The sequence below is a fragment of the Anabrus simplex genome, chromosome 1 (genome assembly GCF_040414725.1).
Source record: "Anabrus simplex isolate iqAnaSimp1 chromosome 1, ASM4041472v1, whole genome shotgun sequence".
Taxonomy (NCBI): Eukaryota; Metazoa; Arthropoda; class Insecta; order Orthoptera; family Tettigoniidae; genus Anabrus; species Anabrus simplex.
Genome location: NC_090265.1, coordinates 1,123,935,049 through 1,123,959,286, shown reverse-complemented (window position 1 = coordinate 1,123,959,286; position 24,238 = coordinate 1,123,935,049). Strand labels below are relative to the sequence as shown.

At 37.4% G+C, this 24,238-nt stretch overlaps 1 protein-coding gene across 1 annotated transcript; it reads left to right on the top strand.

Moving 5' to 3' along the window:
- The first annotated feature begins 1,598 nt into the window (after positions 1–1,598).
- On the top strand, positions 1,599–20,556 carry LOC136858088 (heterogeneous nuclear ribonucleoprotein D0). The gene is made up of 3 exons (XM_067137360.2): positions 1,599–1,753; positions 7,121–7,324; positions 15,938–20,556. Exons 2-3 carry the CDS (start codon positions 7,256–7,258, stop codon positions 17,276–17,278), a joined length of 1,410 nt encoding a protein of 469 aa, XP_066993461.1. The 5' UTR covers positions 1,599–1,753; positions 7,121–7,255; the 3' UTR covers positions 17,279–20,556.
- Positions 20,557–24,238: the final 3,682 nt, after the last annotated feature.

Below are 24,238 nucleotides of genomic sequence, written 5' to 3'. Positions count from 1 at the left end.
AGCTTGGAGTGGACGAGTTCCCAATCGATGGTCGAACCAAGGATCATGTAAGAGAAACATTATTAAGAGTATAACTGGATCGGACATCTTTGGTGCAGCATGTCCGCAAGGGATGGAGCCATTTGACCAATAGCCTAAATTCTGTAGATTATCATCTTTTTACCGATGGTTCAAAATCGTGTACTGGAGTTGGAGCAGCATTTTTTGATCCACAAACACACACTAGCTTTAAATATCCGTTGCTGAATAGTTTAACCATATTTACAGCAGAACTATATGCTATATACCATGCTCTTTTATATGTCCAGCAATTGAATTACAGAAAAATAAATATTTTCAGCGATTCCCAAAGTATGCTACAACCTCTACAATCTTTCTCCCAAAGTCAAAATACGTATGTATACGATGTTAAATATCTTCTTTTCCAACTCGAGGCGTCTGCCTTTTTTATAACGTTATTGTGGATAAAAGGGCATAGTCAGCATGTAGGTAACGATATAGCCGATTTAGCAGCCAGAGAAGCAAGTGCAGATACCGCTCATTTGTTACAAATCAATATTTTGGTCTCCGATTTCTTCCCACGTATTAAACATGAAGCTCAGCTTGCATGGCACACACAATGGCGTCTATCAGCTAGTACGAAAGGACAATACTATTATCAATTGCAACCTAACATCCCAATAAAACCGTGGTTTGCAAACGGTAAGTACACGCGACGTCACATTACTAACATTATTAGATTACGTTTCAATCATTCGCTAACCCCTGTGTATCTACAGCGTTTTCATATCAAGAATGACTCAGCTTGTTCCTTTGGACATAATTATGGAGACAGCGACCATTTATTTTTCCAATGGCCCCAATACGCACGACACCAGGAAATTTTAATGCGAAAATTAATTAGATTACACGTACCTTTGCCTACTCGTCTTTCAGTCTTGCTATCACAACCTACGCCACACATCATCACTATTCTTAACGAGTATATTGACAACACTCAAATCAAATTGTAATTACGCTCTAGAAATTCAGTTGTTTTTCCGGAATGCAGAGAAGTGGCACTTCTATACGTTCCCGGGAAGTGTATCACGACCCTATCGTTTCACTCTTGTTACATCCTCGTTAAGTGTTTTGTAGTTTTGTTTTGCTAAAGTCCATAAGGATCCCTATGTATTCCAAAAGTTCCTAAAGTGTAACATTTTGTATGGCTGTACTCACGAAGAACAGAATAGTGTTTTTTCTCATTACATATAACCCAGTATACTTGTGTCTAAAACGGTTATTTCTGATGTGAGTGTATCGTAAAGTGACTCAAGTGAAATATTAAGTAGGACTTGTGACTGGGAAATAGTGGTCTTAATCCCAAACCTACCTCCTCAAGAAAGAAAGAATGAAAGAAAGAAAGACCAATAGCCTCATCGGAGATCACGACCCTCAGAATTGAGGGAATGATAAGAGAGAGAGAGAGAGAGAGAGAGAGAGAGAGATAGTATCGCACAGTAGTTCTAGTTCGCCATGCAGAGAACTCAAATGTGTTGGGGACATCCAAAGAATAAAGCTTTCAAATTTTTTCTGTGTTTATTCATTGATGTGTATAACATGGTTATCCGTAACTGGGGTTAGCGTTTTGCGGCTTTTTGTGTGACATTAAGTTTGTTTAAAATCACATGTGGGTTACAGAGGGACTATATTGCACGACATATGTGTGTAGACGTTAAATAAATTGAAAACCTATAGGATTATTAGGTTATGGGTAAGTGGACTTAATTTTTGTTCCGTATGTTGTTATACCAACGCGTGTAGGTAATTGGCGTATTTTTGCTGCCTATCTTATTATGCGCCAAAATCAAGTCAATTCTGCGCTGGAGCCAAGCAGTGGAAACTCCTTTAAAATGAGTGTCAATATTGAGTTATGGTATTTCTGCGCGTTTTTGTGTTTATAGTGTGTGAGCTCACTAGTGTTGGAATGTTGTTTCTTTCATGCCGGGACCATTTCTGAGTGGGAAAATGTATATGTTGTTAAAGAATACTGATGATATTCTTGAGTACTAGTTGTTATCGTAAGTTCTGTAACGTAGTTTGGTAAATAAATTGCTTTTTGGTTAACCGGGTTTTTGTTTGTTTTGTCCGCGAGTGTGATGTATGTTTCAGGTAGTCGTGGGTTAATGTGAATCAATAAATGTGGTATACTTGAAATAGCAAAGCACTACCACCCGGCTGTGAATGTCCAGCACTTTTATACAGTGATTTAATTTTCTATCTATCCAGATCTTTTAACTCTGGCTAGGTTATGTTGTGTATTGTAGCTTGCATTTGCTTAGAATTGTGCCACAAAGAAATCAAGTGATAAATCAGAAGTAGCATCTTTAAAGCTATTGCTGGGTATCAGGAACCTATCACTGTACAAATGTTCAGATTACCAAGCTTATCCTGTAGGGAATGCCGTATTCCATAATCTGTTCACGTCATTTTTACTGAGTGCTGATTTGGCATTGAGCATAATGCCTAGGCAACATCAATGTGCATGTAGGCTCTTTCTCTTTTCTGCCTATGTGGTTTTTCCCTGACCCTTCAATACCACACCTTAATGCCATTCTATCAATACAAACTCGCCTGGTAATGTGTCTAACATGGAAACAGGCAGATACTCCTTGTATCATTTCCCACTCTTCCCAGCTATCTCTTTCTACTTAGAAACTTGTTTGCCACGACGGGGGAGCGGGCTACGGGTGGGTCCCCCGTAAAAAAAAACCCCAAAAAACTGAGTGCTGATTTGGCATTGAGCATGTTGCCTAGGTAACTTCAATGTGTCGTGGAATTGTCTGTAGTAACTCAGCACCATGAATGGCTAAGAGACTTTCTTGATAATTTTATAGCCTATTTCATCCAAAGGGAGGTTTGGGGCATGTTATTAAACATAATAGGCCCTAGCTCACAAATGTGCAAAATTTATTGCTTGCTGTAGTCTATCAATGACTTTACTCTTATTGTGCAATTGCTGAAATTATATCGTTCGCACTGTTTACCGCCCAGGATACACATTCAGTCTATAGAGGGCTCATGGAAACCTGTTCGCATGCATAATTTATTATGAAAGCCGTGAATTGCCAGTCTGTTTATTGAACTCCTTAAGTCATTGTTCGGTCTGGTCCAACTCCTGTTGATCATGGCTTTAGTGGAGTAGAAACTTAGATCTATTTCCTCTCTTTTCCTTCTTCTCAATTGTAGGAATTCTGCTTCCTGTTTGGTAGAAGGTAGCTGCAGTCTAAGTTCTTCTATAAGAAAAGGCTCCTGTGCTAGTACATATACCATTCTAGATGGTGCCATTTTTTAAAATGCCTAACGTTCGTTTGAGAAATCTGGCTCTCACGTTTTCTATACAGTTTAAATCATTTAACGTGGGATAATTCCAGATTAGTTCCAAACCATAAGGATTACTGGAACAACCTTTGCTTGGAAGAGGAACATTGCTGTGGTTAAAGACAGTTTTGCAGGGTCATGTATGTCATAAATACTCCTAATAGCTGCCGATGCCCTTTCAGTTATATGGATCTTAAATGACGTTGACGTTTCCTGAAGTGTGATGCCGAAGTATTTAAAGGAGCTCACTATCTTCAACCTCTCTTCTTTGTATGTTATGCTGACACTCGCTGGTAATCTTCCTCCCTTTCTGAAAACCATTTGCACTGTTTTGTCAAGGTTGATTTTAACTTTGTTGTCTTCAGCATATTTTTCAAGGTTGTCCATAGTTGCTTGAAAATCGTCTTTGTTGTAAGAACCTATTACTAGGTCATCAGCATATAGGTATAATTTGGTTGAGTTATGAATTATTTTTGTAATGTCTGCTGTGGTGATATTGAACAGAATCCTCCATTACACTGTTTAATAGGATCTGAAGTTGTTTTGCCATCATGAATTTTTGCTTCATTTAGTGCCAAAAGGTTGTTTATTATTATCTTCAATGGATTATCATGACTAGTCATGTTTCCTAGTTTTGTAATCAGTATCGACCTGTTCAAGGAGTTGAAAGCTTTCGTAAAATCGACAAATATAGCAAAGAACTTTCATTTGGGTAATCGTAATTCTTCTTGTAGATTGTCCAACAGGTTTTTAATGGCGTGAAGTGTTCCTCGTCCTTTCATAAAACCAAATTGCTGCTCCGGTATATGGTCCCAGGTTAGGATGCTTAGTTTTTATGTATATTATTTTCTAGGCAATGCCTCTACAAATTTGGGTCTTCTCCATCCCCTTTTCCTTTATATAAAGTTTCGATATTGATTCTCTCCAAATCGTTGAGTGATTCCTTGTGTGAAACGGACATTAAATAATGAAGTCCATATAGGTAACATTTCTGAACTCTTTTAAATTTTCATTCAACACGCTGTCAGGGCCTGCCGCTTTCTTATTCTTCGTATTTAGTATCGCATGTTCAATTCCACTTTTTTCAAGTCGTGAGGAGTCTGGATTGTTTATTTTCTGAAGAACTAAGGCCATTTCTAAGTTTTCCTTATTTAAAATGATGGAGAAGTGGATTTCTCAGTCGGTTGTTGGGAGTTCTGCGGTGTGGACAGTTGTTCTATGTTTTAAGCCTAAGAAAGGATCTTTCTTCTGCTTGTAGTTCAGAATAAATGGCTTTCTTTTTTTTAATTAATGATTTGTATTCTTTTCTTTTAACGGCGTACGCTTTGAGTTTATCAATCTTGTGTGTAAAGCAGGTTTTATTTAGTAAGGTCAGTTTCTTTGCGAAGTCTGTAACATCCCCGTTGAACGAGGGCTTAGTCGTTCTAGGAGGCTTTCAAATTTGAACTGATTTAATGAAGTTCGTTATATGTAAGGTAACTCATCCAGATTATTTTTTAATAATGACGGTATGTCTTTAAGGTTTTCTTTTCCTCTTTCAGGGATGCACTTATCTAATGTTCTTGAGACAATAAGCTCAGTCTTCCTCGTGCTTTTAAATTTTTGACCTACAATTTGGAATTGAGTGGCTACCAGAATGTGTTTTTGCAGGGTAGCTGCCGGATCGCTGTACATAACCTGTTGTTCTAGAATTCGTACATTGGTGCCTTTCACAAAGACTAGGTCGATGGTACTCTTACCGTTCCGGGCTATGTAAGTCTTTTCCATTGAGTTGTTGGTTAATTTGTATCCTTCATCATTTACTAATTCTAGAATAATTGTTGTCTTTTGTTCCAATTTATCAGCTCTGCAATTGAGGTCACCTCCCAGAACTACAGAATCTTCATTTTTCACTATATCGATGGTTTTCATTATATGCTCAACCGCATCACCCACTCTTCGTAGAGGGCTTATATAAAGTCCTACTACACTTATCTTGTTTGAGGCATGTCATGACAACTGCTTGTGAGAGACCCTCAGAATACACAAATGAAATATGATAGCTTGGTTGCCTAAGAGTTAATTCAACTGATCTTATTGTTTCTTTGCCAATTGGCTTAATGCTATGAAATGTTTAACAGCCTAATATGATAGGCTGTTGATGGCAATTTCCATTAGATTACAGTATAATATTAAACATTTACAGTATACAGTACATGCTAAATAGTTATCCAGCAGGCAGATAGTTCAGACTGGAAGTTACAGTTACTTTTATTTCCTACCATACAGTACTGTGTGTGGATGCTGTGATTCTTGCAAGAAAATAATTAGCTCTCTTTACTAATTTGTACAGAGACATACCCAAACAGAAATTTTCATCTTAAAATTTTTATTATAATGCAAGGTATCTAAAACTTAATCTTCAGGCTGAGCATTGGTCCCTTGGTACGCCATGGCCCTTTGGGGCTGTTGCGTGATGGGTTGAAAAGGATATATAAAAAACTAGTGGGAAAGTCATACGAGGGGAAATAACTTTGTCAGATAAGCCCTTGAATACTGCAGATGTGACTGAACCTGTTCACATTGTACTGATAAACTGTTATGTAAAAGCACCAAAATGAAATATTAACTTGGTGTGGTCTGGAAGACAAGTATACATACTGCTACCTAGGGTTTAAATTTTATGTTTCTCTACCTTGATTGTATGTAATATATTTCTAATTGTAAACCATAAGAAGTTACTCGTTATTCTTGAATAATTGAACCATGTCCTTACAGTTCTTGGTTTATCTCCCTTGGATCTAGAAGTTAGAACGTAGGTGTTGCCTGAAGATTAAAAGAGCTCCCAATTTTGCACTGGCTGGCTACTAACCAATGGAACTGATCCTCACATAAAACTGGTCTGTTCCCAAATGACCTGAAATTATGCCACTTTCAAGCAGGGAGAGTTCTTGATGTTGTCCTTATAAAGACATTTTTTCTGGTACATGGTGTGTATTTGTAAATACATAATAGGTCAGTACATATACAGCTTAACAAACAAATTATGAGATCTCAAAAAGATGTTTCATTTGAGTTCTCTACGTTTCCTTATATGACTGGCCTCTTTTTAAAGGGTATTAAGAGAGTACAACAGTTAAAACTGGATGCTTTGCATCTTTGAACTTCTCATAGGACGTAATATAGGACAGAGGCAGGACATGTCCCAAACAAATCATTGCACATAGTCACTGCCGAGAGGGGTGGAAGAGGGTAAATTACTTGACAGTAATGTGTGTTCACTTCTTCACTGACCCCTCCCTCTCACAGTCAGCATATGGGGTTATGCAGTTGTGGAGAAGTAGCTCCTTCTCCACCTTGCACATATTTGGATCATGTCTAGCCTGCTAATCTATAAGACATCACAATTGAAAGCTAAATCACCCAAATGATGTAGAATACCTAGGGTTAAAATTTTATGTTACTCTACCTTGATTACCGAGCTCGATAGCTGCAGTCGCTTAAGTGCGGCCAGTATCCAGTATTCGGGAGATAGTATGTTCGAACCCCACTGTTGGCAGCCCTGAAAATGGTTTTCCGTGGTTTCCTATTTTCACACCAGGCAAGTGCTAGGGCTGTACCTTAATTGAGGCCACAGCTGCTTCCTTCCCACTCCTAGCGCTTTCCTGTCCCATCGTCGCCGTAAGACCTATCTGTGTCGGTGCGACGTAAAACAAGTAGCAAAAAAAAAAAGACTCTACCTTGATTATATGTAATATTTCAGTTATGTTCTCTGTTGCAGTATGAGAGCTAATATCATCAGCAATAGAGTTCAGTTGGTTTTGGAAGGTGACCTGCCCTGCTCGTGGATGTTGGCTGTGACCCATTCCATATTTGTTTTTGGATTTTGTTGTCACCCTTGTTAGAATTCTGCAGTATGGAGTCTAACCTAGGATCTGGTGGAGCAGAACCTAACTCAGGACCTGACTCGGTAGCTATGGACCAGGTAAATCTCCTGTAGGCCTATTCATGTTGAGTAACTTTTGCACATTTCTTTCAGCCATTTCAGATTATTAAGGAAGGTAGTACACACCTAGTGTAGGCGCTCCAGCACATAACGTACAACTTCACGAAGAGATATATATGAATTTTTACCATAAAATCCTTTTAGAAGAGAGATATGTTTCTTACGAATGCCAGGGACCCAATCCGCCCAAAAAGGTACATTTACTTTTGTAACCTAGTGAAACATTTCACACACCATTGTCCATTAGCCGGCCAACTACGAGCACAGCCATTAGCCAGCGTGATGTTATTCCCTGAATTCCTTAACTCACCGCTTTCGTTACCAACCCACACAAAGTAAAAACACAAGAAAAGGCTCTGTTAACTGTAACTTTGCAAATCCAGGCCAAGTTCTGTCATGAGAACAGTAGCCCCTTTGGGGCCACACTCCCTTAGAGAGGCTTTTAACTATCGCTGCGGCACATACTGCCTGTACGGCAAGAAAAGTGTAATTTAGTAGCTCTAACCTATCTTTGCTAATCCAGACCAAGCTCTGTGAAGAAAACATTGGCCCCTTCAAGGCCACACACACTCCCTTCGAAAGGCTTTTAACTATCGTTGCGGCGCATACTGCCCACACAGCAAGAACCAAGTGTGATTTAATGGTTATATAACCTCCTTCTGAATGCTAGGATGGAATAGCTCCCATGTTTTTCGTTGGACATTTCCATAACAGTTCGCAGCTCGTAAAGATGCTCCTATCGGCAGTCCCGTGAACTAAGCATAGAACAGAAATAAAAGAACATCACCTGCCGCCGAGCCTCTGTGTTCAACGAGTGCAGTGCCTACACTGGGCTTATGCCTGGAAGCTTTGAATGTGGTACTGTAGATGTCCACAATAACGAGAACTCTGTTCTAACGGCAGTTTTTGTCTATCCCTTCAAAATTCCTAAACTATGTATTATCCTTCGGTTACAGCGAGAGCCTTGTTACTGACACATCCCTTATTACGAGCAATGAAGTGTACGCGATTTTTTTTCTGTTACCGACATTTATGCACCCAGTGATTATACTGCATGCGATTGATCATCTTCGGTACCGTTTCCTCGCTGTGTCTGCTAGTGAACTCTCTCGTAGACATTCGAAGGCGATATCCCAGTTGATTAATAATACCCGTTGACTGCTGTTCCGTAAGGAAAAATGAAAATGAAAGGGGCAAACGTGTTTTCATAATAAATACGTAAGCAGCGTGTCCGGTAGCAGTGTATAACTCCTAAAAAATAAATGCTGGAGTAAACGATCGCTTAATTTTAATGCTAAATATTGCAATTAAGTAAGAATGGGATACACCTCAAGATATGGCAGAGTGCATCATTGATTTCAGATGTTGGTTTTATATTTTCTCGCATCTGGTTAAATTTCGGAAAGGCTATTATCATGTAAATTTACAGCGAGAAGGTTATCATTTCTCTCCTGACGCTTGAAATATGTTTCCATGATTCATAATAAAACGGTTAAGTTAGGTTAGATGACGCTGTTTGAATAAGAAAACTGAAACGTTTGCCACAAAATGCGATCGATCATCTTCAGTACGGTATCGTTTTCTCGCTGTGTGCACTTGCGAACTCTCTCTTCGACATTCAAAGGCGATGTCCGAGTTGATTAGTAATACCCATCAACTGCTGTTCCATAAAGAAAATCAGAAATGAAAGAGGAAAACATGTTTTCTTAATATATGCGTAAATAACTTGGTTGAAAGCAGTTGTTAACTCGTTAGAAATAAAGGCTAAGTAAATGATAGCTTAAGAAATTAAGTAAGATACACCTCAAGAGCGCATTACTATTTTCTGAGGTTTAGATTATATTTTTTCGCAGGTTAAATTTCAGTAAGGCTCTTCCCATCTAAATTTACTACGAGAAGGTTATCTCTTTTCTACTGGCGCTTGATATATGTTTTAATTTAGGTTAGGTGACAAATGTTTAAATAAGAAAACTGAAGCGTTTGCAACAGAATACGACATTCAATATCGTTTTCTCGCTTTGTGCACTTGCGAGCTCTCTTGTCGGCATTCAAAGGCGATGTCGGAGTTGAATAGTAGTAATACCCGTCAACAGCTGTTCCATAAAGAAAATTAGAAATGAAAGAAGAGAATATGTTTTCGTAACAAATACTTAAATAACATGGTCGATAGCAGTTGTTAACTTGTTAGAAATAAAGGCTAAGTAAATGATCACTCAATTTTAATTCTCTACACTGAAATCAAGTAAGAATGCAATACACCTCACGATAAGGCAAACACACCTAGCCAACATTGGAAACAATCATTGAGAACGGGACCGCTAAAATTGAGAAGATCAGGCCTTTCGAGAGTGCTACTATTCTAAAATTTAAACTTCATTGGCGGTTTTCCATCACGTGTCACATACATTTCACTTGGCAAGTGTTTCCTTTCAAACTTAGATTTGCAAGTTTTTTGCTCCCCTCTTAACTCTTCGTGATGGTGACTCTACAGAGACAGGCTGTTAATTCTGAATTTTTAACAGTGATTTCGTCCTGTTTTTTAATTGTATCACACTGCAAAATTTTTAGACTAAGAGGTCCACAACCTCACTTTATACACTTGTTGTTTGTTTGTGTCTTATCTCATTTGTTTTCATTTTTTCTTCATAGGTTTTAACACACTTTTTAACTTCAATTATGTAAAAATGAAGATGTCTCAAACGAGTTGATCGTTACTCCATCTAATGATGGAAATGTGTATATATTGAATTGTTTTTTATTTCCGTCATGTCCCATTTGTTTTCCAGTTGTTCCTTCATCATGTTTTTAACACATTTTTAGCTTCTATTATGTAAATAGCTTTAACCTCCCTTTTTTTTTTTTTTTTTTTTTTTTTTTTTTTTTTTTTTATACAGAAGATGGCTCAAACGAGTCGAAACATGTTTGACTTTTAATACTCCATCTAATGATGGAGATACATATGTATTGAATAGGACACAGTAAATTTTCATTCGCAAATTGAAAACCATCAATATGGAATGATTGTAATATCTTATAACCTCAAGATAAGGCAGAACGCATCACTGATTTCTGAGGTTAGTTTATATTTTCTCGCGTCTGGTTAAATTTCGGAAAGGCTATTATTATGTAAATTTATAGCGAGAATGTTATCATTTCTCTTCTGGCGCTTGAAATATGTTTTCATGTTACATATAGGCGATGCTGTTAGAATAAGAAAACTGAAACATTTTCCACCAAATGCGTTTGGTCATCTTCGGTGCCGTATTGATGTCGGAGTCTATTAGTAATGCCCGTTGACTGTTCTCTGAAAGGAAATTCAGAATGAAAGAAGGTAACACGTTTTCATAATAAATGCGTAAATAACGTGGTCGATAGCAGTTAAGAATGTGATACACAAGATATGGCAGAGTACATCACTGATTTAGAGGATAGTTTCTATTTTCTCGCGTCTAGTTAAGATTCGGATAGGCTCTTCCCATATAATTTTGTAGCAAGAAGGTTAATCATTTCTCTATGTGCATTTGAAATACGTTTTCATGATACATTTACGGTTAGGTTAGGCGACACTGTTTGAAGAAGAAAACTGGAACATTTGCCACAGAGGCCTCTGGAGTGGTACAACAATTTTTTTCAGAATGAAATTAAACACACACTTTCATGTAGTATCAGATTTCAAAAAATAACAGCCTAACCAGTCGCAGTGTGGATATAATGACAAGCCTTTATAGCGAGTAAATTTTTTGCCGATGTGAGTTCTCGCTATAACAGACTTCTACAGTATATGAAAATTTACTGTTTTCAGAGTTTGTATTATCTGTTATTGTGCAATTTTTATGAATTTATCTCTGCCATTTCAGATTATAATGCTAGTTTTAGTGTGGTGGATTAAAATGTACTTCTTTTAGTTTGTAAAAAAGGAATGAAAACAAAATGAATTAGCTTTCTCTTTCAGTATTCTTGAGTATGCAAGTGTAAGTGTATAGTAACAGAGTCTGAGGAGCAGTATGTAATCAAATATAAAATAATAATCCCATGGCATCTGGTACCATGTGCAGACGTTTTAATTTGATACTATCTAGGCTGCCTGCACGTCTTATTTCAACATTCCATTTTACTCTACCAGGTGTAGATCTTCTGTGGGTGCTTAATGCCTGAGTTCTTGTATTAATTTTGTCAGTCAAACAACAAATGTCACAAGAACTTTTCACATAGTATGGCATTGAGTATTGAATGGGCTTTTTTTTTTCTGCCCTTCAAAAATCTGACTACCCTTACTGGGTTTGAACTTATGATTGTGAGATCCGAAAGCCGTAGCTCTGATTCAGAAAGAGAGATTGTAATAAGTTACATACAATATATTAGGCCTACCATAAATGACCAGACACTTCTAAGTTTTAGCTTAACTGCTGTGGTGAGTGGTTTGGGCCGATGACCTAGATGTTAGGCCTCTTTAAACAAGCATCACGCATCAACTGGTGTGATGTCACTATCAAATAGGACTGCCCTGCACCTCAATCACAGTCTCTAATCTTTTAGGAAGACTTTCCACTAAGTTTCGCTAGATGTCTGCTGGTATTTTCTTCCATTCCTCCTGAAACATGGTAAACATTTCTGTGACCATTTTGGTGTGGTTTAGTCTGACTGTCAACTGACGATGTAATTCATCCCTGCTATATGCCGTTGGGTTTAAATCAAAGCTTAGGGTTGGCTATTCGTTATCATTCAACTCTATTTTCGATAAATTACTCGGTTATGGTCTTTGCTTTATGAACAGGTGCGTTATGTTGAAAATTAAAAGGGCCCACATCGTGGGTAGCATAAAATTGTCCAATTTTGCCTAATAGGCTTCATTGTTCATGGTTTGAGGAACGAAAACCTCGGACAAAAACCAGACCACAAAAAAACAGGCCCACACCATAATGCTGCCTCTGCCAAATTTCATAGTGGGAACTATGAACTCCAGTAACACTCACCTGACATTCGCCAGGTCCATACACATTCATTGGACTGCCAAAACATGTAACTTGATTTGTCACTCCACACGATGTTCTTCCATTGTTCTAGAGTCCATAAATAACATCTTTTGCACCTCTGTAATCGGCAGCAAGCATTCAGTTCAGTGTCCTAAGTTTATGTGTCACAGCTCACCCAAGGAATCCACATGCATACACTTCCTGGCTAATGGTATGAGTACAGTACTAACATTGGCTTCCAGATGCCAATCAAAACTCTGTAGCTATAGTTCCTAACAAAGTTTGCCATTTTGAATTAACACATCAAAGGCACCTAAGATCCCTGTCGATCATTTTTTGCTTCCCTGGTTGAGGTGAAAGTTTTATTACCCCATTTCACCACATCACTTGCTTGCTGTTGAGCATGGTATCTAAAACTTGCCAGGAATCCCATGGATGGAATGACCAAATCTGTGGGCACTGATAATCATATCTCTTTCAGCCTTGCTCAGCTCTCATCGTACATCCATTTTGACCACTGTGTCCGGCTCCATGGCTAAATGGTTAGTGTGCTCTCCTTTGGCCATAGGGGTCCCGGGTTTGATTCCCGGCAGGGTCGGGAATTTTAACCTTAATTGGTTAATTTCACTGGCCCGGGGGCTGGGTGTATGTGTCTTCATCACCATTTCATCCTCATCGTGACGCGCAGGTCGCCTACGGGTGTCAAATCAAAAGACCTGCATCTGGCGAGCCGAACTTGTCCTCGGACACTCCCGGTACGCGATTTCATTTCATTTTGACCACTGTAGCTAGTAAGCATTTCTACCTTATAAAGATTCACAACATTCGTGAGTGATGTATGGGTTCCTTACAGGGGAGTTCTGGTTATTAATGACAATGAAGTATGTATTTAACTAGGGAACGCGTGAGTTTTCTTTTTTTTTTTTTTTTTTTTTTTTTTTTTTTTTTTTTTTTTTTTAACTTAATGTTCCCAGTATTCAGATATTAGAGAACATTTAAAAGTCATTTTTCTAAAAATTGGATGGTTGGTTTCTAAATGAGGGTCTGGTACCATACGGTACTGCATGGCGCTTGACATATGTTTTGGGTGAAATATAAAAATTGTTACTGCTTTATAATACCATGAAACTTAATGCTTAATATTGTTACAGAATATCACAAATAACGTACCAATAAACAAAAGAACAAACAGTGTTTATAGGTTAATTTGTGTCGTCCCTTTGGGAATTCTGTAAAATAACGTTAGCTCAGATGTGACAACTTTAGGAAATAGGAATATTACTTCTATAGACTTCAGTTTTTAATCACCTCTTTCAACTTTTCACTAGTTTGGAGTGGCAAAAAGTAGTTTACATCTATATATATCTACTATATGAACAATAGAAAGAAAGCTTTGGCGACTGGGACATTTCTAGCTGTGTGTCCTGGCGGTCAGCATATTAACTGAAAACGCAAAATCTTTCCAAGACTGGCACTAACAGTAAATTGTCTACAAACTTGTTCAATTTTATATTGTAACTACATTTGCCACCAGCTCCCATCGCTAGGTCCTTATTACCACTGAACGGTTGAGAAAGGAATCAAGTCAACAACTCTGTTCCTTTTTCCTCTGTATGGAATATGGTTTCGTCATCTTTCCTACATAAGAAATGGGTAGACATTGTTCCTTTTCTCCCCTACTAATTCAGTAGTTTTGTTGAGCTGTGTGATTTTTGAACATTTTTAACATGAGAATGTTACTGTGTTGGGTATTCAGTTGCACCATTGAGGTATGAGTGATGCTAATAATGCCATTCCTTATGGACCCATCCTTGTTATAAATGGTGCAAAAATGTCACTCGTAGGGTTGGTGCGTAAATTTCAGTGGGCTTGGCAGACTAATATGTAATAGCAACTTCTGGCTTCCGGTGGAAAGCAGCGGTAAACTATCTAACTCCTCATTTCCATAGAATGTCTCTTAATTGATGCCTTGACCATCTATGACAGCTGATGGCATAGCTGTTGCGAGTCCAACCAGCCTTTACAAGGTGACTTTTGATAGCATCCTTTAGTAAAAGTTTAGCTACTGTCGATCAAGTCCAAGTATTCTGAAGTTTTTATTATGATTGAATAAAATTGCATTTTCAGCATGAAATACTATTCCTGCATAAAGAAGACAACGTGTTGTATAGGTGTTTAACTCGTTCACTGCCATCCTTATTAAACCTATGAATTTCGTTAGGAGTCGATATGTTTTTCTTTTCTTTCTTTTAGATGGTAGTTTTAACATTCATATGACAAGTCATCGATGACACGCATGTGCATCATTGACACTGAAGTATGATATAATATCCTAGGTGCTGGTAGACACACATATTGTGTGCATCATCAATGTGCATGTTATTAATACAGTATATTTACATTACATTGTAAGAAATGATTTTTTTTAAATGCTATTTGTTCAGGGCGTCGACCTATGAAGATCTTTTGCCCCTACTTGCACTACATGTGAGGAACCTGCATGTATTATGTAAATGGCAGAGGTGTAAAGTGTTGAATGTGAGGAAAGGAACGTTAAGGACGACACAAACACCCAGTCCAGGGATATTAATCATTTACAATTAAAAACCCCTGATCCGGCTGGGAATCGAACCCGGGGCCGCCGGTTGACAGGCTGCCCCCTACACCGCGGGGCCGGACAAGAAATGGTTGCGTTGTTACATAATTGTTCATACCAAGCATATCCTTCAGTAACAGCTTTTTGACGTAGTAGTGACTATTATTGTAGTCATTCGCTTCATGGATAGCACTAACGGTAAATCCTAAAGCAACGCTCTGACCTAAGTGCAGGATTTTTAGGGAAGTTAGGACAATAATAAATGGAGTCAGTATTTTTCCCCTTTTCGTGGCACATGGATAGCTCTAGCGGTAAATCCTAAAGCAACGCTCTGACCTAAGTGCAGGATTTTTAGGGAATTTAGGACAATAAGAAATGGAGTCAGTATTTTTCCCCTTTTCGTGGCACAATTTGCACCGCTTTCTCATTAATTTGCCTTTTCCATTTACCTTTTGTTTTGGAATTTGAAGGACCAGTAGTATTGCCATTGCCACTTTTATCCATTATTACTCCACATTTTAAAGCAACATTTCACGAACCAGTAACCCGAACATGTACCTCGAACCTCAATCTGAGTGCCGTTACAGAGCAACGAAGGCCGGTGACTGTGCAGACAGTAAGGACAAGCAAACCGGATCTTATACAATGACGCACATGTATGTCAGTGGCATGTAGTGCAGGAACAACTTGACACACATGTGCATCAGGCAGTGGGGCATTTGCTTTAGTGAATTGCTTGAGAGAATGCTAGTAGTTCAGGGAACATAGTTTTGATAGTGATTTGCATAATATTCAGGCAGAGGTGGGTATGCTCTTGATCTGTATCTACTACTATTATCACCACCACCCAATCAGTCATTGTAATTGTACACCGCAATCACCACAATATATATGCTATAGCTTTATAATGTGAATAATAGAACTTCATGTTTCACCTGTTTAAAATTTGTTTTAATTGTTATACATTGTGCATTGTTAAATTTTTATTTTCTTATGTTAACCAAAAATTTAATTTCTTCCCAGAGTATGGAAGATGGTGGAAGTTCTTCCGACCAGACTGGTCGTGGATCTTCAGGAATCCCTGGTCGAGATGATGAAAGGAAGTTATTTGTCGGAGGACTAAGTCGCCAGACTACAGATCGTGAATTAAGGGAATACTTTAGTAAGTTTGGTGAAATTGAGAACATTACTCTCAAAATGGATCCACATACAGGACTATCCAGGGGATTTGCATTTATCGTTTTTTCAAATCCAGAGACAATTGATAAATTGCTAGGTTGTGATCACTACATAAATCACAAAAAAGTTGATCCCAAGAGGATCTCCAAAGAGTGTCAGCAGGGCAAGCTTTTTGTTGGTGGTCTAACTCCAGATATCTCTGATGATGACATAAGAAATTTTTTCTCTCAGTTTGGTACTGTTGTAGATGTTCAGTCACCTTTTGACAAGGTGAAGAATCAAAGAAAGGGGTTCTGTTTCATCACCTTTGACTCTAAGGATACTGTTTACAAGCTTCTAAAGAATCCCAAACAGTATATTAATGGGAAGTGGGTAGATTTGAGAAAAGCAGTAAACAACCCTGAAGCAGCTGGAGGAGGAGGTGGATTACAAGGAGAAAAAATTTTTGTTGGTGGTATTACGCCTGACATCTCTGACCTTGATATTAAAAACTTTTTCTCCCAGTTTGGTACTGTTGTAGAGGTTCAATCTCCTTATGATAAAGCAAAAAATCAAAGAAAAGGATTTTGTTTTATTACTTTTGACTCTAAAGATGCTGTTTATAACCTCCTCAAGAATCCTAAACAGTACATCAATGGGAAGGCAGTTGATTTGAGGATAGCTGTTACTAACCCTGAATCAACATGGGGAACAAGTGCAAATGGATGGCAGGGGGGAAAAATTTTTGTTGGGGGCTTAACACCAGACATTACAGATGCTGAAATCAGAAAATTTTTCTCTCAGTATGGTCCTGTCATTGAGGTGCAATCGCCTTATGATAAGGCGAAGAATCAAAGAAAGGGATTCTGTTTTATAACATTTGCTTCTAAGGATGCTGTCCATAAGCTTCTCAAGAATCCTGTAAAATACATCAATGGAAAGAAGGTTGATTTGAGGATGGCCGTGACTGATCCTGATTCATCTATGGAAGGTGGAAATGGATGGCAAGGAGATTGGCCTGGAAGATATGGTGGTTATGGAAGTGGTTCAGCCAAGGACTACAGCAATTATGGCAGTGATAATGATTACCCTATTGCGTATGGACCTGATACTCCACCAGGTCTACCTAGACAGGCGCCACCAATAAATAAAGGTGTTGCGCCTAGACGGGACAGTCGCCAGTTTTTTAGATATCAACCGTATTAATATGAGCTGGAGGTGAATGGTTTAAAACACATCATGTGTATTTTTATATGGTTTGTCATTATAAGTTTAGTTTATTAGTGTATGAAAGACTATTAAAGCAGTTTAGGCTAGTTAGTATATTTTCTTTAAAATGTCGAGGGACAGTTTTCAGTGTTTTAAGTGGAATTTTACTAAGCAGTCTTTGAAGTTATGCCAAAAATAAATGAACATATTACCAACAGGAATAGATTTCAGTGGTTGGGTTGTGTTAAAAGGTATACTTGGACTTTCAGTGAGAATCTGTCAATTGAACTCATTGTGACATTTGCCTATTAAAAGGAGTGAGGAACTGACATGTGGCTCTTCCTACAGATGTGTTTGATTGAATCAAGGCCATGAACTGTTTGCCAGTAATGACAATTTATGTCTGTCATGGTGCATTGTACCGTTAGGTGTTGTATAGAAATACTTAAACATTTTTGAGTTGCAGTATTCACAGGACAAAATGCATGAAGTGGGAATTGTAAGCCCAAACTGTGTGTTTATCTTAGAATTACTATGTTTAATATTCTATTTACTTCTTGGTTAGAAATAAGAATATCCAGTTATGTCGTCATTACGTAAAATCGTGTATGTCAAATTATAACTCCTGATATGAAAGAAGTCTCCCTCTAATCCAACAATAAATCTAAGATTTGCCAGATGTTTCATGGGAAATATTTGTATTAAAAAATTACATTTTTATCTGTCTATCTGTATATGAATGTTCCAAGAATTTTCAAAGTGGTGAGTAGTAATTATAACAATATTAATAAAATATTTGTAACATTATCATTTTGAACTTGTTCAAAAAAATTCTCACTTTTTATTTACTTTATTTTAATTTTTCTTGATGTTATTTGGAATTATGTATACATTTAAATATAACTGGTAGCTGCTCTCTTTCTCACACCTAACTTTTTCTATTATATAACTAATATAGTATTGTTTAAGTATTCTACCAGTGTTATCAGGTTTGACGTCAAGGCCCAGCAAAAAGTCGGACATTCTATAGTGCATCCAGTTGCAGTCGGGTCGAGGCAAATACGGTTCCTCTCCATTTTACTCTTATCTGTTCAGTTCCCATTGCCGTGTTCTCTTAACAGTGTCCTATTCAGGCAAATATATGAGAATGCATTGATTAAATGACTACCTCATACATTTGCAAGCTATTACTAGTGAGTGTGTTATTAACTTGTAATCCACAAATAGGACTATTTCATTTTATTTCAATATCTTACACTTCACTCACGCCATGTAGTTTTGCCAAAATATGGCTTTGGCTTCACTATTTCAAGAATTTTTTATTTGTATTACTCAAACTTCAAAATTAATTACGTCATTAAAATGTAAGAAATGTTAAGCAGTGATCATAAATATTCCAGCCAATACAGTAGAACCCCTATTTAACATTTTTCTGGGGACCAGAATTTTTTAACCTTAAATGGGGTTAACCTTAAATCGAGGTTTCAGTAGAAAGCAAACTTTTTCCAGAAATCTTCGCCTGAATTGACAAATTGCATCAACACACATTATTTACACAGTGACAACAATAAAACAAGGTTCTACCTACCCTACACACTATACTGTAATTACAACTATTTCTGTAGCATTAATACAGTAGTCAAAGATTGTAGATTCCCAGCACACTACAAAATAATAACACCCACAACATATTTACAAAATGACAATATATTGAGCTACTTTGCTTGTATACAGTACATATTTACACAACTGTCAGTATCTCATCTTTTTTTTTAATAATCAAAGATGGTAGTCTGCTTTTTAGCACTGTTGGATTTTACGTTCAAAATGTCCATTTCCAATTGATTTAGTCCATCTAAACAGAGCTGTCAACTAACGGGCATATTTGCGTTTCTCTCCACTTCCCGAATCAAGTCCACTTTATCTGCGACAGATAGTTTTTCTTTTCGCTGCCATAGTCAACTTCACTAAAACAATGAACTACAGCAAACTGACATAGAGCTCGATAATCCATGCGATACACAACAGACTGACGCCAACTTGCATAAACTGACACTATACTCTAATGCTGCTACAGATGAACACACTCTAACAGAGCTCAGTCGCATACTGCATGCATGCAAGCAAAGCATCGTGAGTGTTTGAACATTATGTCATCATTAGTCTTCGGCTGCAGTCGGCTAAGTTCGATCTCGCTCGTGCGTGTTGCGAAGAATCGATACGGAAGATGATCGATCACGATATATAAACATTGGGTTCGAGAGTATGAATATTGATAACGGAGAAACTAACACGGTCCAAATTTGCCCGTAACAACGGATGAATCGGTGAAAAGGTTCTTATTGTAACCGAAAGGTATAATATATTGTCATTACTTCTACTGTACTGCAACGGCCACGGTCAGATGTGTATCAGTGTCTGACATTTCACTTTAGCGCTACGCATCCGCGCTCTTAGTTCCTCGTATGCCTTGAATCACCCTTAGCAAGCTTATGCCGTCTTTTTCATACATTCTTAATGTCCCATAACCATAACAAATAGAAATAAATACTTGCAAATTTTTTAATTTCCTAACGCTAAATGCGGGTTTTGTCGTAATGTTCGTTAAATCAAATATAAAATTGCATTGTTTCTATGGCATAATTTTCGGGACTTGAACTTTCTTCTGTTAAATGCAGGTTTACGTTAAATCGAGGTCACGTAAAATCGGGGTTATACTGTATTTGGTTTATGTATACCAGCCATTCATTTATGATAATCTTTTATATTTTAGTATGACAAAGTAGTTGAGTAGTACACCAATTTTAGTTGTTGATAGCAAAATCTCATTCAAGTATTCAAGTATATCCTGAACAAATGTTCATATAACTGTTTAACAGAAAGATTGAGTTTAAATCAGCTGACCCAGTTTATTAAGTAGATAATGAGCGTAATATTTTTGTTCACGTTATTTCTGCCCTAATAAAATTAAGAGGATTGTAAAATGTTAATTTTGATAACATGATTATGACAGTAAAATATATATGCCAAAATAATGCATAGTGTTGATTGGGAGCTGGGTTTCCAGGCCTAGTATTATGCGATTAATCCATGCCCAATGTTAGCGTTAGTTGTGAATATGAGTGTGAGACTATTGTTTAACTATTGAAAAAATTACTTCCACTGTGTCTGAAAAACAATGTGCTGGAGTAGAAACTTATTCTTTTTATTATAATTATTATTAATAGATTTCACATGTATTGAAATATCTTTAAATATAAATACAGTACTGAAAACATTATTTAATTTTAACCTAAGATATTGACCAGTGGTATGTGTATTGGTGGTTGTGGCCAAGATATGTTGGAAGATGATCAATAAGGGACAGGACATAATACTATAAAACCTGATTTCTAAGTCAGGCTGGACTGCCCAGCCGTCTGTCACACTGTGACACTTTACATTACTGTAGAATGTACCTGTAGTTGAAAAGTGGCCTATTGTGTTCACATTATTTCTGCCCTAATAAAATTAGAGGATTGTAAAAGCCTTTGAGGCTTAGCTACTCTGAAGACTTTCGAGGACAGGCAAGGGCATGCATATGCCCAGTGCAATGCCATACTGAACCAAGTTCGACAGTGTCATTTTTAAAGGAAATAAAGTTGAAACTTAGTACGGAATATTTCATAACTGTATGTTAATGTAGAAAGTATACACTCGATGTGTATTCAGGTGTTTAAAACAATTTACTATATAGTCCCATATCTTTCAAAGTAGTAAACTTCATGGTTAGATTCCATGTTGAGTTAAGACTATACTTAAAGTAGATACAAATTTATTAATGTTCCACCTTCTCAATACTAAAAATCATTTGATGTTTACAAAAACATTACAATTATATTAACAGGTACTAGTTTCGGTCCACTATGGACCATCACCAGCCTAGCCGAAGTACAAAGGCAAAAGACATAAGTCATAAAATAGAATGAAGTAATGTGGAGAAATGAGAGAGGATCTAAAAGGATGGGATGGTGGTGGAATGACATACATAAGTGAAAAACCGTATACATGAAATATGATAAATGTAGCAAAGATGCATTAAAATTGACAAATAAAATCTTTGTGATGTCACATAAAATCTTCTGATGAGAAAGTCTTTGGTTAACGGAACTCCTGTGTATACGAAATTGCATTCAATACAGCAAGTTTGTTCTATATAGCGCAAGGTTCATTGGGTTCCGATTGAATTGAGACTACTTCTGTTTAACACAGCAAGTTTTCATTCCACCATAGAACATGCCCAACTCTGTCAACTTTTAATTTTATGCTGGTCTCATCGGACAATTTTCCCTCTACGCTAATGTGGAACTCGCATCCAGAACTTTCCAGAAACATAGGACTTCGTATATACCAGATATAACTTTAATTGTGCAACACAGAAGTTCTGTTAACCAAAGACTTTCTCATCAGAAGATTTTATGTGACATCACAAAGATTTTATTTGTCAATTTTAATGCATCTTTGCTACATCGCTTGTTACAACTGATGCTTCTTCAGTGAGAACTCAAAGTATTACTCAGCTGGCACACCACGTTTCTGGTAACGTGGAGGTGAACGATGAGCAAGATTTCGGCTGTTGCCAAGTGTGTGACAAATTGCCTTCGCCAATTGACACACGTTCGGAACAATGTATTATAAGACCACAATGTGAAAGGTTTGAATATGACCCACACCCAATTTTCAGAAGTTATATTTGCGAAAAAGAATTGTGGGTGGGTATTTGGGATTATACGGTAATAGTAATTATTAGGATAGGATGAAAGTTCATTATATACAATGTAATTCTGTTTTAATTGAATTGGTCATATGATATCAGTACTGTAATATATCTGAAAAATATTTAACAGAATTACTGTATTCAGCTACTTTTTAAGTGAATATGTTGTATGAATTCAAGGGCTCAACACTATTAATGCATTCATCTTAGTCTTTATCTATAAACAGTGACTTGCAAAATACATGATGAATTGGAGAAACACCCATACTCTCAGAAGGTAAAAGCTAGTATTAATCTGTCCCTGGAAATGACAAATCGTCTAAAGTTTCATGAGTGAAACATCCAGAGAGCCTGTCATATCCTTCCGTGTTCTTTCGTACGCTCGGCTAAAATAATTTTTCTTCATGAAACTTCCATCTCTTGATATATCGCCCTCTTAGTTGGACATTCTGGGCAGCAGTCTACAGTATGGTACTGTTAACTCTATTTTCCAAGCTAGAGCTTAGTGTACTATTGCTTCACACCGGCCAAATTCAGACAAACCTCGTTAGTGCGTTTTCTCACCATATTAAATCTATATAAGAATACCTCGGTTATCACGTCACAAATTTTCGCTATTACCGCTTATTATGATCAGATTTTTCCTAGCCATGAATATGTTCTTTTTTATCCTTTTGAAAGGAACTTCATTTCCAATAGATAAGAACACTTGCTACAGGAGGTAGGTCAGAGAAAATTGCACAAAAACAGGAAAAGGACTTTAATCCCTGAACTTTACAGAGCAAATTACAGTAGAACCTCATTAATTCGAAGTCGTTGGGACGCAAAAATCAGACTTCGAATTACGTGATTTTGAATTAACCGTCAACTCGTAATTCAGAAATGCCAACCCTTGCAGAGTCACTGAATATTCTAAGACCGGTGCTGCATGCACTTAACCTGGATTAACAGTTTAAACTTTTCAAATGCCATGGAAAAGAACTATTTCCAAAATGTACCTATCCAACAAGGTGCATTTACAGTATTCAAATGATGCACTTTTGATAACTCACTGGCAAACATAACCTCATACAATGAAAGAAATAAAAAACCCACACAATTCAAAGATGGCGACAGATTAGCAGCCTCTCCTGTGCAAATGCTTTATCTCTTGGATTACTGTACTGTTTGCATTTTTAGATGCCTTGTATTTGCCCGGAAAGTGCCCGACGCCCTTAAAACATCATGGCTTATCGAACTTTCATATTGCACATGATAAATTTCAAATTTGTGCCCGTATTGTCAAAAAGATGATTCTCTCCTCAATAAGATTCAGATATCAAGACTGAAGTGGTTTGGTCACATGAAGAGGATGCCAATAAACAAAACTGCAAGGAAGGAATTTGACAGAAAGGTAGAAGGAAGACGACCCGTGGGAAGGCCACGAAGGAAATGTATAGATAGATTTAGTTAAGAGCGATGTACTGCTGAGAGGTCATGATTGGGACAAGTTGGTGGAGGAAGAATGGTACAAGGACAGGATGAGATGGAGGAGGCTCATATACCACACCCGGGAAACTGGAGATGGTTTAGGATGATGATGATGATTGTCAAAAAGTATCAACTTTTGAAAATTTAAATTTATAATTCCACCTTTACAGTATGTAATCGTCTTTATTAATGAGACTACATTGAACTACATGGCTGCCTCTGTGGATCAGTGGTAGAGTGTCCGCCTCCGGATCCCAGGATAGCGGGTTCAAACCCGGCAGAGGTGGTCGGATTTTTGAAGGGCGGAGAAAGTCCATTCGACATTCCATGTCGTACGATGTCGGTATGTAAAAGATCTCTGGTGACACATTTGGTGTTTACCTGACAAAATTCATTAAATCTCAGCCATAGACGCCCAAGAGAGTTTCGGTTTACTCGGTCTGCCATCTAGTGGGCCTTGAGTAAAACGGAACGTCGAAATTTACGAGCAGACAGCCTGATGGCGTCAAATTGAAATGTCTGCACACGGTAACTGAGGCCATACTATTATTATTATTATTATTATTATTATTATTATTATTATTATTATTATTATTATTATTATTATTATTATTATTGAACTATATTGGTGATGCATGTTTCGTCCTCTTATGAGACATCTTCAGTCACACGTAAAATCATTGGAAATATGGTGAGGACTCATTAAAATTAGTGAACAGAAAGTCTGTGAA